The 14541-nt window shown below is 31.0% G+C and overlaps 1 protein-coding gene across 3 annotated transcripts; it reads right to left on the bottom strand.

Moving 5' to 3' along the window:
• Nucleotides 1-630: 630 nt before the first annotated feature.
• Nucleotides 631-13970, bottom strand: LOC128205376 (melanocyte-stimulating hormone receptor-like). Of its 3 annotated transcripts, XM_052906958.1 has the most exons (3): nucleotides 13841-13970; nucleotides 12415-12441; nucleotides 631-4603 (listed from the first exon to the last, which is right to left on the bottom strand). In XM_052906958.1, the coding sequence occupies exon 3, from the start codon at nucleotides 4089-4091 to the stop codon at nucleotides 2889-2891; it is 1203 nt and encodes a 400-aa protein (XP_052762918.1). In that variant the 5' UTR covers nucleotides 4092-4603; nucleotides 12415-12441; nucleotides 13841-13970; the 3' UTR covers nucleotides 631-2888. The 3 variants fall into 3 exon arrangements, with proteins under 3 accessions (XP_052762918.1, XP_052762917.1, XP_052762919.1); XM_052906957.1 differs by lacking the exon at nucleotides 12415-12441; XM_052906959.1 differs by lacking the exons at nucleotides 12415-12441; nucleotides 13841-13970 and adding an exon at nucleotides 12471-12621.
• Nucleotides 13971-14541: the final 571 nt, after the last annotated feature.

Raw genomic sequence — 14541 nt, 5'->3', positions numbered from 1 at the left:
GTGATGACCTGTGACGATAGGATTGTACTAAACAAGCCAGATCCCTCGCTTGCACATTTGTGATGCAAATTTACAAAGCCTGCTCACAAAGTGCATTGAGCGAAATAACTCGACAAAGTTTCATCAACCTGTAGATTGCAATATTCCACCAAGTGTTAAAGTTTGACAAAATTAGGGTTTTCTCGAACTAAAGGGTTTCTTATCAGGTATTCAGGAAATGTTGTTTGACATACATTGCACTGTATTGTCCCGCATTCTATTTCTAAAAACAACATATATCGAAAACGTTTGAAAGCCTGTCATATTGATACACTATTTTTTTTTTATAAAATGCCCCTTGAATTTTCAACATACACCATCGCTATACTTAACTCTACACCATATATTTAAAATTACTTCATCATGTTTATTAATTAAACATAACGCTGCAATCAAATCAGTCTAACTCATAATCAATATTTGTTTAATCATGGTCTTTTTCGTGAAGAGAATGTAGAAAGTTCAAAGCAGGCGAAATCAGAAAGAAAGGTCAACATAACATTTCACATTATATCTAAATCTAAAACAAAGGAAACAAAGTATTTCGAGATTTATTGTGGAAAATAAAAATTTCAATAAAGGTAGGAAATACTGAACAATTAAACGTGTAATAAATTGACAAAAAATGCCTAATCCTGACATTTACTTTCTGAAACATATCAGCAAAACAATTATCAATATGCTTTTATCACTTGAGCGTAAAGTTACACGAAAAACAACAACATTTTGTTGACAATTAATATAGAAAACATTTATACGAGCACTTTAGCATGTAAAAATCAGCCTTTACTACGCACTTCGTCTGTTTCCGTACAATTCATATATATAGAAAAAGTAGTTAAAAAACAACATCATGTCTACGACAAAATACAAACACACCAAACCAACAATACATAATTATTGCAAATTATTGAGGTTTTTCAGTGTCCATTTGAAAATGAAATTGTATAGTAACATATATTTACAATGTGAGATTGTTATTTGTCAACTGAATAATTAATTGACAACTGACTAATTGTAAAAAAAATAAAAAACGAACACAAATAAATCGTTAAAATCGTTAAATGGTCAAATTATTACAACAAAATTTACAAGCACGTATTAACACATCTTCTCAGTTTTGCAACTGAGTAACTCTACGAATTTGACAAGCGAACAAAAATGAAAAGTCATGACAATTATGTAGCAAGCCCAAATATAAACGAAAATCATCAGTAATAATATTTTACAAAGTATACAAAGGAGCATTATTCCTCCGCTTACAAATGAAGTTGGTATCCGGGCATTAAAAAACTAAGTATTCAGTATTTATGATTATTATTCATGGTCTTTTTAAAGGTATTTCATCATAACCTTTTGTAAAGTCTTCAGAGTTTTTTTTAAAATGTTCGATACAAAAATATCACCTGTAGCGTTATATGGTGCTAAAATATGGGGAATAACTTCAATGAATGTTATTGAAAATGTCTAATTATACGCATGCTATAAATGTATCTTTTAAAGCTTTTAATAATGCTGTTTTAGGTGATCTAGGTCGTTTACCTTTACATATATATGCTTCGAAATGTTGTCTTAAATATTGGTTAAAAAATTTGAAACTTCCTGATGAAGATATGTAAAGTTGTGTTACAATATGCTAAAATTTTATGATAATATAGGCCATGTAAATTGTGTGAGTGTATTGGGTATGAATCTGTTTAGGAATGGTTTTGGATATATTTGGGAGGCACAGCATGTAGAAAATGAAAGTGCTTTTTCATAAACCATGTAACTAGATTAAACAATCAACATCTACAATTATTGAACCAAATTTGTACACAGTATATGAAACTTAATCGATTTTACTTACATATACAATTGTGGTTTAAAGCAGAAATATATGTGAACTGTGTTACAGTTGATAAAATTCGTTAATGATTGGCAAATTTAAGAATTGATAGAGAGCATAAATTGTGTTTATATTGTGAAAATGTTGTTAAGAATGAATATAATATTAATATCAAATGTCCAGTGTAAACCAGGATTTTGAATTCATGGCTTCTTTTGTATTTTCCATTGTATTATTACATTTTGTGGTTTAAGGCTCGACCTACGCAAATAGCTTTACAGTAAGATATATACCAGTATATACAGCTTTTTTTCAAAATGAAAAACATTTTAATGTAGCCATTGATTTGGTGAGTAAGGTGTTTGGTGTGCATTGTATCATTGTTGGGCTTTTAATGATATTTCATTAAATTCATATATCTGCGTGATAAAATAATATTTTTTTTAAAAATATGTCAAAATTCTGCACGTACTATTACGTCAGATTTGAAATAAGTTATGGCCTACTTAACACGCACAACAGTTTAATTTATTTCCTATAGATTAACAATGATCAGAAGTAAAAAAAGGAATGGTAACTATTCCATCAAAACTCGCTAAGCATGATTATAACAGGGCACCATCAAACTTTTATTAACAGCCGTCTGTTATGCTAGCAATACAACTGTAATTGCCCAATAAATAAGATCTGGCATTGTATTAATCAAACGGAATACTTTGTTAATGTTACATTAGTTTTTCATTGAGAAAGAAACATTCCTAACACTTTAACCAACTCGTTGATAAAACAGCAGACGAATGTATTATTTAAGAAAGCCATGTGCGTTCATTGTGTACATATATTCATTTAAATATGTTGGACTTTTATAAAAAATGAATAAAAGTTCATTCCAAATATGACATACTGATAGCGATTTATAACAAATTATGATATGTGTTCATAATATAACTATCCTTCAGTAAACATTTATTCTAACAATGTAAAGAATAGTATTGTCTGTTGTTATCTGGAAATGATCTGATCAATTGTCCCCTTCGAGCCCAAATTTGGAGTGTTCACTGCTTTCAGTGGGCGACGTGCAATGTGAAGTACATGTCGAGTTTCTCTTGTCGGAGATACTTAGTCTTGTAACAATCGTATTGTCGGCATTTCCCGTATCACGCGAATCATATCTGCGTCTAAACTGTGAGTGCATTTCGTTCTCATAAAACGAAGATCTCCTCCTCTTTCGTAGAAGTTTATTGTACACTCTAATATATCCAAGTTTCACTTCGGATCTTCTCACAGCGTATATAACAGGATCGCATATTGTGTTTAATACGACGAACAGGAACAAAATCGAGTTGACTAGCCGCAGTTTGTCAAGAGCAGCTTTAGTCATTTTGGAATAAGCTGGATTCCATATGTACAGAACGGTGTGGTATAATCCTATTGGACACCAACAAAGTGCAAATGTTCCAATTATAAGGAATGTTGTGACAATGGCTTTCATGGAATGGGAACTTTCCAACCGATTATGGCGGTCATCCCGAACGAGTTTCCTCACTTGATAGCAGATCCTTGTGTATATGATCATAAGGCCCAGTAGAACAATGAAAATAAATATGACAATGACAAGTTCGTAGTTAAATGTTGTTCTATTCACAGTATTAACATGATCACAAAATGTTGTGTCTTCTTTTCGAAAGCTAGGTAAACTTACAAATAAATCCAACGCTCCTAATAATATGCTTGTCACCCACAAAGCTGCAATGATGATTTTCACTTTTTGCTTGGAGAAGAAGCGATCGTAATACAATGCCTGCATAATGGCGACGTAATGGTCTACAGCCATCAAAACAAGGTTGAACAATGTTGACGTCAGCGCGATATTGAGGAACATCCGATTCAGAACAGGCGTGCAAGGGAGGTGGCGATTTATAAGCATGAGGCTCTCATGAAGAACACAGGAGAGTATCACCATGATATCAGATACTCCCAAGTTGATTATTAGAGTGTTATACGGAGACCATCGCTCGCGAGGAACATTTAATGTAGCCAATATTGAGAACACATTTGCTAAAAACCCGAATACAATCAATATTAGCTTACAAAGCTGAGTGGGCTCTATGTAGCCTTGATATTCACCGCTGTTGCTAGACGTCCTGTTATCATGATTATCTGTTACATTATCCATTACGGTCAAAGTCACCAAGGGGATTATTGCAGTTGTTATATTGTACATATTTATTTTATTTTCCTAGAAGAAGATTTGCTTTGCTTGTTGTCAACGTGTTTTCTATTGTTTATTAATCCGTTTTACTTAATAATTTCGTTTTATCTTCCGTATTTTAACCCAAGTTTTTATAAAGCTGCTCTTATGAACCTTTCGTTTAAACTATTGCACAACTAATTGCATTGTGTTGTTTGCGTTCAAACTGCTACCTGTTTGTTCATCCTAATCAAGTTACTTTCTCACTTTTATTCTGTTCTCATCTTATACATTTTCATTTCTTTTGTAACCTTATCCTCCTGATTTCCAAAGTCACTTTATATTTCTTATTCCTTATGTCACTTTATATTTTGTATATCTGCTGTCCTTCAATTGTCTGATTCCTTTCGTCACTTGATCTGTCTTCCTCGAATAAATTTTCGATTATCATGATTCTACTGAATATCCATTGCATTTCTAGTCCTGTACGTATGTTAATACTCAGATTTCTGACGGTAAATTTCGCTAATCGCTCGTATGCCAACCTGAAAATAAACAAATGTATTTCTCTTGCATTGGATTTTCCAAAATGAATATTTGATATCTAAGTGGCTTCAAGATATTATTCATCAATCGGAAAATCAACGTTTAATTCTGACCGTGTCTGTTGAATAAATTTAGGAGTACATTTACAACTATGATGACAATATAATGTGCAAGGTAAGGGTGATTGACGAACGTATTTAAAAGGCAATTACTGGGTTATACGTTCGCAACATAAAACCATAAATCCAGTTCCGGTACTTCAACCTTTAAAGGTGTGTCTTTTTAAATGATTATTGTTTGCTGAAATATCTGATTTTAAGTTTGATGAATGTAGCACATGTTTTCACAACGCATACATTCGCGTTGGTCTGATTTTATGCATTTAACCATGCATGTAATCTTGTTTTTATATATCAGAACCAGTTTTACGTATGTAACGTAAGGTACAGTCGCCGTGTCGTTGAAGTGTCTGACATTTAATTATCCTACGTGATGACTGTCAGTTTGATACCTGCGTATTAAAGGGTTATTTTGATTTGTTTATTTTGCTATTTATTGATTTTATTTTATTAAGACAAAAACGTATCATATCTGTTAAGAAATTACACAGCAATGTATTGAATTCATTCTCGCCAAAAAGATAAAGTTTGTTTGATAAATTTATCTTTAAACAATTTGGAAGCTCCTGCTATGCAATATTCCAAACGTTTAACATTATTCAAGAAATACACAGAGGATGTGTTGGGTAATTTTTGATATACTGATCCTACTTGGTAATGTTAACATATCTAATAAAAACGCTAGAGAAAACATTCAGCTTCATTGAGTTGAACGTAACCCACTTTCCTACGCATTGCTATTACAGTAATCCTAAATAAACATGTTTTCTTTACGGTAAGAATTAAAATAATAATTTAAAAGGTCACAGTTCGCTGGTAAATATCGGTCATTATTGGACAGTACTGACCCACTTATTTATGTTCTGTTTTAATAAATATAAAAATGTTTAAACCAGTTCCATATATGTACTTCACTAATAGCAGCTATTTTTTGTCACATGCTTATATTAATCCGCTGACAGTTCCTAGGTAGTTACATTTATTTATAGTAAAGGAAATCGTTCCTGGTATAAAGAGTGTCAGGTATTCTAATAAAGTATTGTGATGGAATAAGTTACAATACTGTTGCCAATATGATAAAACATCGCAATAAGTTTAAGAAAGACCTCTGTTAACAATCATATAAAAAAGCTGTCACAAGACATACCTTTTGCCAAAAAGCGTTGGTACCGTTATTTAAAATCTATAAGTGAAGTTTGTTGTTCGTTCATAAAAGTACGTAAAATATAAACAAATGAAATAGAAGTGTTGCCAAAATGAACTCTGTGGATGAGTCTCTATAAAAATAATAATAAGCATGATAATTTGTGTTTGGTAAAATGTTTTTTTTTTCTGTGGTATTATGCTTTTCATTGTTGCATGATGTATTGGTTGTTTCTTGTTGATTTTTTTTATTTAGTGTGTTATCTTTGTTGTGTTTTATCATGTTGCTTGATATTATTTTGTGTGTGACATTTTGTAACATTGTGTGTGTTTTTGTTGCTTGTTGTATTGTGTGTTTTTGTTGCTTGTTGTATCCCGTGTTTTTGTTGCTTGATATATTGTGTGTTTTTGTTGCTTGTTGTATTATGTCTTTTTGATGCTTCTTGTATTATGTGTTTTTGGTGCCTGTTGTATTATGTGTTTTTGTTACTTGTTGTATTGTGTGTTTTTGTTGCTTGTTGTATTGTGTATTTTTGTTGTCTGTTGTATTATGTGTTTTTGTTGCTTGTTGTATTGTGTATTTTTGTTGCCTGTTGTATTATGTGTTTTTGTTGCCTGTTGTATTATGTGTTTTTGTTGCTTGTTGTATTATGTGTTTTTGGTGCCTGTTGTATTATGTGTTTTTGTTACTTGTTGTGTTGCGTGTTTTTGTTGCTTGTTTTATTATGTGTTTTTGTTGCTTGTTGTATTGTGTGTTTTTGTTGCTTGTTGTATCACGTGTTTTTGTTGTTTGTTGTATTGTGTGTTTTTGTTGCTTGTTGTATTGTGTGTTTTTGTTGCTTGTTGTATTATGTCTTTTTGATGCTTGTTGTATTATGTGTTTTTGTTGCTTGTTGTATTGTGTTTTTTGTTGCTTGTTGTATTGTGTGTTTTTGTTGCCTGTTGTATTATGTCTTTATGTTGCTTGTTGTATTGTGTCTTTTTGTTGCCTGTTGTATTGAGTGTTTTGGTTGCTTGTTGTATTATGTGTTTTTTTGCCTGTTGTATTATGTCTTTTTGTTGCTTGTTGTATCACGTGTTTTTGTTGCCTGTTGTATTGCGTGTTTTTCTTGCTTGTTGTATTATGTCTTTTTGTTGCTTGTTGTATTGTGTATTTTTGTTGCTTGTTGTATTATGTCTTTTTGATGCTTGTTGTATGATGTGTTTTTGTTGCTTGTTGTATTATGTGTTTTTCTTGCTTGTTGTATTATGTCTTTTTGTTGCTTGTTGTATTGTTTATTTTTGTTGCTTGTTGTATTATGTCTTTTTGATGCTTCTTGTATTATGTGTTTTTGTTGCTTGTTGTATTGTTGCTTTTTGTTGCTTGTTGTATTGTGTGTTTTTCTTGCTTGTTGTATTATGTCTTTTTGTTGCTTGTTGTATTGTGTATTTTTGATGCTTGTTGTATTATGTCTTTTTGATGCTTCTTGTATTATGTGTTTTTGTTGCTTGTTGTATTGTTGCTTTTTGTTGCTTGTTGTATTTTGTGTTTTTGTTGCCTGTTGTTTTATGTCTTTTTGTTGCTTGTTGTATTGTGTGTTTTTGTTGCTTGTTGTATTATGACTTTTTGTTGCTTGTTGTATTGTGTGTTTTTGTTGCCTGTTGTATTGTTTTTTTTATTGCTTGTTGTGTCACGTGTTTTTATTACTTATTGTGTTGTGTGTTTTTGTTGCTTGTTGTATTGTGTATTTTTGTTGCCTGTTGTATTATGTGTTTTTGTTGCCTGTTGTATTATCTCTTTTTGTTGCTTGTTGTATTATGTGTTTTTGGTGCCTGTTGTATTATTTGTTTTTGTTACTTGTAGTGTTGTGTGTTTTTGTTGCTTGTTGTATTGTGTATTTTTGTTGCCTGTTGTATTATTTGTTTTTGTTGGCTGTTGTATTGTGTGTTTTTGTTGCTTGTTGTTTTGTGTGTTTTTGTTGCTTGTTGTATTGTGTGTTTTTGTTGCCTGTTGTATTATGTGTTTTTGTTGCTTGTTGTATTGTGTGTTTTTGTTGACTGTTGTATTATGTGTTTTTGTTGCTTGTTGTATTGTGTGTTTTTGCTGCTTGTTGTATTTTGTGTTTTTGTTGCTTGTTGTATTGTGTGTTTTTGTTGCCTGTTGTATTATGTGTTTTTGTTACTTGTTGTGTTGCGTGTTTTTGTTGCTTGTTTTATTATGTGTTTTTGTTGCTTGTTGTATTGTGTGTTTTTGTTGCTTGTTGTATCACGTGTTTTTGTTGTTTGTTGTATTGTGTGTTTTTGTTGCTTGTTGTATTGTGTGTTTTTGTTGCTTGTTGTATTATGTCTTTTTGATGCTTGTTGTATTATGTGTTTTTCTTGCTTGTTGTATTGTGTTTTTTGTTGCTTGTTGTATTGTGTGTTTTTGTTGCCTGTTGTATTATGTCTTTATGTTGCTTGTTGTATTGTGTCTTTTTGTTGCCTGTTGTATTGAGTGTTTTGGTTGCTTGTTGTATTATGTGTTTTTTTGCCTGTTGTATTATGTCTTTTTGTTGCTTGTTGTATCACGTGTTTTTGTTGCCTGTTGTATTGCGTGTTTTTCTTGCTTGTTGTATTATGTCTTTTTGTTGCTTGTTGTATTGTGTATTTTTGTTGCTTGTTGTATTATGTCTTTTTGATGCTTGTTGTATGATGTGTTTTTGTTGCTTGTTGTATTGTGTGTTTTTCTTGCTTGTTGTATTATGTCTTTTTGTTGCTTGTTGTATTGTGTATTTTTGTTGCTTGTTGTATTATGTCTTTTTGATGCTTCTTGTATTATGTGTTTTTGTTGCTTGTTGTATTGTTGCTTTTTGTTGCTTGTTGTATTGTGTGTTTTTCTTGCTTGTTGTATTATGTCTTTTTGTTGCTTGTTGTATTGTGTATTTTTGATGCTTGTTGTATTATGTCTTTTTGATGCTTCTTGTATTATGTGTTTTTGTTGCTTGTTGTATTGTTGCTTTTTGTTGCTTGTTGTATTTTGTGTTTTTGTTGCCTGTTGTTTTATGTCTTTTTGTTGCTTGTTGTATTGTGTGTTTTTGTTGCTTGTTGTATTATGACTTTTTGTTGCTTGTTGTATTGTGTGTTTTTGTTGCCTGTTGTATTGTTTTTTTTATTGCTTGTTGTGTCACGTGTTTTTATTACTTATTGTGTTGTGTGTTTTTGTTGCTTGTTGTATTGTGTATTTTTGTTGCCTGTTGTATTATGTGTTTTTGTTGCCTGTTGTATTATCTCTTTTTGTTGCTTGTTGTATTATGTGTTTTTGGTGCCTGTTGTATTATTTGTTTTTGTTACTTGTAGTGTTGTGTGTTTTTGTTGCTTGTTGTATTGTGTATTTTTGTTGCCTGTTGTATTATTTGTTTTTGTTGGCTGTTGTATTGTGTGTTTTTGTTGCTTGTTGTTTTGTGTGTTTTTGTTGCTTGTTGTTTTGTGTGTTTTTGTTGCTTGTTGTATTATGTGTTTTTGTTGCCTGTTGTATTATGTGTTTTTGTTGCTTGTTGTATTGTGTGTTTTTGTTGACTGTTGTATTATGTGTTTTTGTTGCTTGTTGTATTGTGTGTTTTTGCTGCTTGTTGTATTTTGTGTTTTTGTTGCTTGTTGTATTGTGTGTTTTTGTTGCTTGTTGTATTGTGTGTTTTTGTTGCTTGTTGTATTACGTGTTTTTGTTGCTTGTTGTTTTATGTGTTTTTGTTGCTTGTTGTATTGTGTGTTTTTGTTGCCTGTTGTATTATGTGTTTTTGTTGCTTGTTGTATTGTGTATTTTTGTTGCTTGTTGTATTATGTCTTGTTGATGCTTGTTGTATTATGTGTTTTTGTTGCTTGTTGTATCCCGTGTTTTTGTTGCTTGTTGTATTATGTCTTTTTGATTCATGTTGTATTATGTGTTTTTGTTGCCTGTTGTATTATGTGTTTTTGTTGCTTGTTGTATTGAGTGTTTTGGTTGCTTGTTGTATTATGTGTTTTTTTGCCTTTTGTATTATGTCTTTTTGTTGCTTGTTGTATCATGTGTTTTTGATGCTTGTTGTATTATGTGTTTTTGTTGCTTGTTGTATTGTGTGTTTTTGTTGCTTGTTGTATTATGTCTTTTTGATGCTTGTTGTATCATGTGTTTTTGTTGCTTGTTGTATTGTGTCTTTTTGTTGCTTGTTGTATTTTGTGTTTTTGTTGCTTGTTGTATTATGTGTTTTTGTTGCTTGTTGTATTGTGTTTTTGTTGCTTGTTTTATCACGTGTTTTTGTTACTTATTGTGTTGTGTGTTTTTGTTGCTTGTTGTACATTGTTGTATCACGTGTTTTTGTTACTTATTGTGTTGTGTGTTTTTATTGCTTGTTGTATTGTGTATTTTTGTTGCCTGTTGTATTATATGTTTTTGTTGCCTGTTGTATTATGTGTTTTTGTTGCTTGTTGTATTATGTGTTTTTGGTGCCTGTTGTATTATGTGTTTTTGTTACTTGTTGTGTTGTGTGTTTTTGTTGCTTGTTGTATTGTGTATTTTTGTTGCCTGTTGTATTATTTGTTTTTGTTGCCTGTTGCATTGTGTGTTTTTGTTGCTTGTTGTATTGTGTGTTTCTGATGCTTGTTGTATTGTGTGTTTTTGTTGCTTGTTGTATTATGTGTTTTTGTTGCTTGTTTTATTGTGTGTTTTTGTTGCCTGTTGTATTATGTGTTTTTGTTGCTTGTTGTATTGTGTGTTTTTGTTGCTTGTTGTATTGTGTGTTTTGTTGCATGTTGTATTGTGTGTTTTTGTTGCTTGTTGTATTATGTGTTTTTGTTGCCTGTTGTATTATGTGTTTTTGTTGCTTGTTTTATTGTGTGTTTTTGTTGCTTGTTGTATTGTGTGTTTTTGTTGCTTGTTGTATTGTGTGTTTTTGTTGCTTGTTGTATTGCGTGTTTTTGTTGCTTGTTGTATTGCATGTTTTATGTGTTGTTCTTGTTGCATTGTGTGTTTTCTGGTCATTAAAAAGACGAATGCCACCAGATCGTCCCTGTTGTTGTCATTATATTATTATCATATATTCGATATTTCTTATCTGAACAAATATTAATTGGCATTAACTTGTTGATGTTATTCCTTAGATGTAAAACAACATACAAATACAATTGAAAATGTTGGTCATGGACAAAATCTCTACATAAATTTTAAACCGAAAAATAAATCAGTAACTTCAAGGTAAAAGTGCCATGAAGAAGAATTAGCTTAATTTTTATAACCTTCACAACAGTTAATGGTTATTTGATATACATATAGTTCATCAGTTGCAAAATACGAATTCTTGGAAATTACATGTGAGTATAAATATTTTTTAATTATTATTTATATATTTATTTTATCTTTTATTATTAACATTATTATATTTTTTTCGATAGTTGTGCTCTGGCCTGCTTATTACGAACAAGAAATAGCAGCTAGATTTAAGCCTTTTATGCAAGTGCTATCTAAATTAGATTTGAAGAAGAAGAACAGATGCCCGCCACTCTATAATGAACACAATTTTTCTCGTTTATTATCTGCATCTCTCGTTTAGTCGATCAAATTATCAATTATTCTAGGTTGAGACGATACACAAGTATTTTCGTATTTCGGGGATCAGTACTTATTTATATTCAAAATAATAGACACATTTCAGTGTACACGTTATCGTGATTAGTCATAATTAAACATGAATATTCATCGGTGTACACTAGACCGAGTGTTCAAGTCTGTAATTAAACATGAAATTTCATCGGTGTATATTAGACCGAGCGTTCAAGTCTGTATCAATTGACAGGCCCACCAGGTATGTTCATTTTATAATAATACAATGAAAAATTCAGGAACTTAGTCATCCATATGCCTAAAATAAGGGATTATGTTATAGTCGTTGCTACATCAAGTGCTCATAAACAAAATCATGTGCTCAGTTGTGGCAGCAATGTGAGGTTTGTTGGTTAATAGCGGAAGTAACTTTTGTTGTTATGTAACTATAATAACGATATATAACAATTGACATCAGGACGAACACCTCAAAAAGAAAACAAAATAGGGTTAAAGCGCTTTAACAAAAATTGTAAAGAACCTAAAACTTAACAGAAAGTATGTTCAAACGAGAATTTGACAATAATATGAAGTAAAATTTGTATTTATTTGGATAAAATCATTCGATTTGGAAAAATCGTAATCATATCAATACAATTAGGATGAACTAATCATACATGTATGAGTTTTTTTGAGTTCATAAATAACATAATTGTGGAAAGATTGTTGTTTAAAGTTACTTTCAAAATTGGTAATACCGTTGTCAGTATTGTTTCTCATTGAACGTTGTTAAACACTATTTAAAATGTCTTTATTGCAGAGAAAAAAACATATGTTGTAAAATCACGTGAACGTGAAAATTGATAGGGATACCTAATTCAATAATTTCTGCAATATGACAAACCAATTGTCTTGAAATTATTAAAAGTGTTGGAAAAGCTATTTTCAATTATAACGATTTGCATGATAATCTTAGTTTCAAATTAATCATGATCAACAAATAAAAGAATACATTTACCCAACCGAACACCTTTATCTTCACGTTCTGAAAACAAACAACAGTGTTTCAGTGACCTGTGACATCAACATAATCGTAAGCTTCTAAGGGTTCTTCTCTATTCAGTCTATTTAATATTTTGTGCTTATATAGTGTGTCTATTTTTAATAATTATTTTCTGTTTATACATAAGTTGTGCACAAATTATAATATCCGAATAAATAGTGTATAAACCAACATAATCTTACTGGAGATATTTTCTAAACAATGAATTATTTATATATTTTAAATGATATAATCAGTGTGTTTTGTGTTAACATCCTGTTGCACTTAGGTACTGTTGTGTTGAAAATGTTTTTGCATTGATCACTTTTTTATCGGCCACGACACATGCTAGTATGGATCCGGGTTTGACAATGTTTCCGATGAAGGGAAATATTTTGATGAGAGCATGACGTATGAAATATTGTTTAATCTCTAGCAAATAAATGTATAACTCGTTTTTTAAACTAGTCACCGACTCTTTAACTGATGTCTTTAAGAATTGTTAAATGAATACTTTTTAAATAGTCTCAACTATTATTATAAGTAAGACATTTACAATATCATCTAAAAAATACTTTGAATATCATCTAAGAATTTTCAATTTGTACAGACGCCTGACTTGAAAAACAAAATCAATGAAAAGCCAATAAGTTTGTTGGCAGTGGATTGGAATGCGCCTGTGTGATTTATAAATTATTTCAATTATTCAATAAACATGTAATATTTTTGATCCCTGCACATGTTTTGGTCATACATTAAGATCAAGAGCATATTGACTATAAACTGTTTTGAATAGTGAGCCTCTAAACAGGGCAATCGTTTAGTTTGTCTATAAGATATGATCCTGGGAATTGCATTTCACTTTGCAAAAAATAAATAGAACGATCGAAAGAAAAGAATTATACAATTTTGTCACTTCTCATCTAGGCGACCTGGGCTCGATTCCCAGCCTGGGCGCAGGTGAGTTCGGTTAGAGGTAACCAAGCCAGACAAATGGGTTTTCTCCTGGATTTCCGCACAACACAATACTACAACTATTGCGCATTATCCTGTCAACGAGAGTGGCTTAGTACAAGTTATTATATCACAATTGTTGTAAAATATATAATGTTAAGAATAATATTAAATAGCAAAAAATAATCTTTCACATTACACATATGTTTTCTTCAAAAAAGGAGTTTCCATTGAAAACTTTAATTTGAATAGTGTAAAGATTGTTGAATAAAATGGTAGACAAAATTTCGTGTTCTTTTACTGTAAAGAGGCTCCTGAATCCTTATATCAATGTTGATATCCAACTGCTTTTGTTTTTAATATAATGCGCTTGATGTAAATTTGAAGGAAATCTATGTACACACGAAACACAAATCATACATCGTACGTATATTTAAATGTTACGAACCAAGACCAATTAAATCCAACAGCTGTCGTCTATATTATGAACACAACACGCATCTTCTGAAATCCTGACGCGATGACTGCTCGTTTGGGATTGATCAGTTCTGCTCTTCAACTGGTATTTTATAAACGCAGGTTTAGGAAACCGGAGCTTAGTAGTTCATGAATAATGGAAACAATTAATGTTTGTGAATAGCAATAGGATATTGTTTAAATTATTCGCATATTAAATAAACTGGCTTGTAGACGCGTCGTTATTTATTTTGCCTGACAACTTTGAAACAACGGATCCAGCCATTAGTTCCTTAAATAATTTATAACTGATTGTAGTCACTCCAATGGACTAGTGAAGAACAACATTATAACTATAATTAAACAGAATAATGATAAATGTTTAAGCTTCAATGCCTAACCTCTATACACATCAGTATGAATATTTTACAGAGATGTTTTGTTATTAAGGATTTTTATTAGATTCGTTTGTTTAGATTTGTTATTTATTGTGTGCGTTGATAATTGTTCGTTAGGCATACTTGAAATAATTTATACTGATGTGTTGTGAAGTATATTTGGGTGATAGAACGTTTTGTTTTTTATCTTGTTTATTTAATGTCTAAAATCGTGAAGTTTTACTGGTCGCGGAATTATATGACATGTGTATCTTACAATTGGAATATTAGGTTATCATACACACAGCACGATTGT

The sequence above is a fragment of the Mya arenaria genome, chromosome 10, assembly GCF_026914265.1.
Source record: "Mya arenaria isolate MELC-2E11 chromosome 10, ASM2691426v1".
In the NCBI taxonomy this organism is placed as follows: Eukaryota; Metazoa; Mollusca; class Bivalvia; order Myida; family Myidae; genus Mya; species Mya arenaria.
Note: the sequence above shows the minus strand (reverse complement) of the source record. Positions and strands in the feature narration are given on the sequence as shown.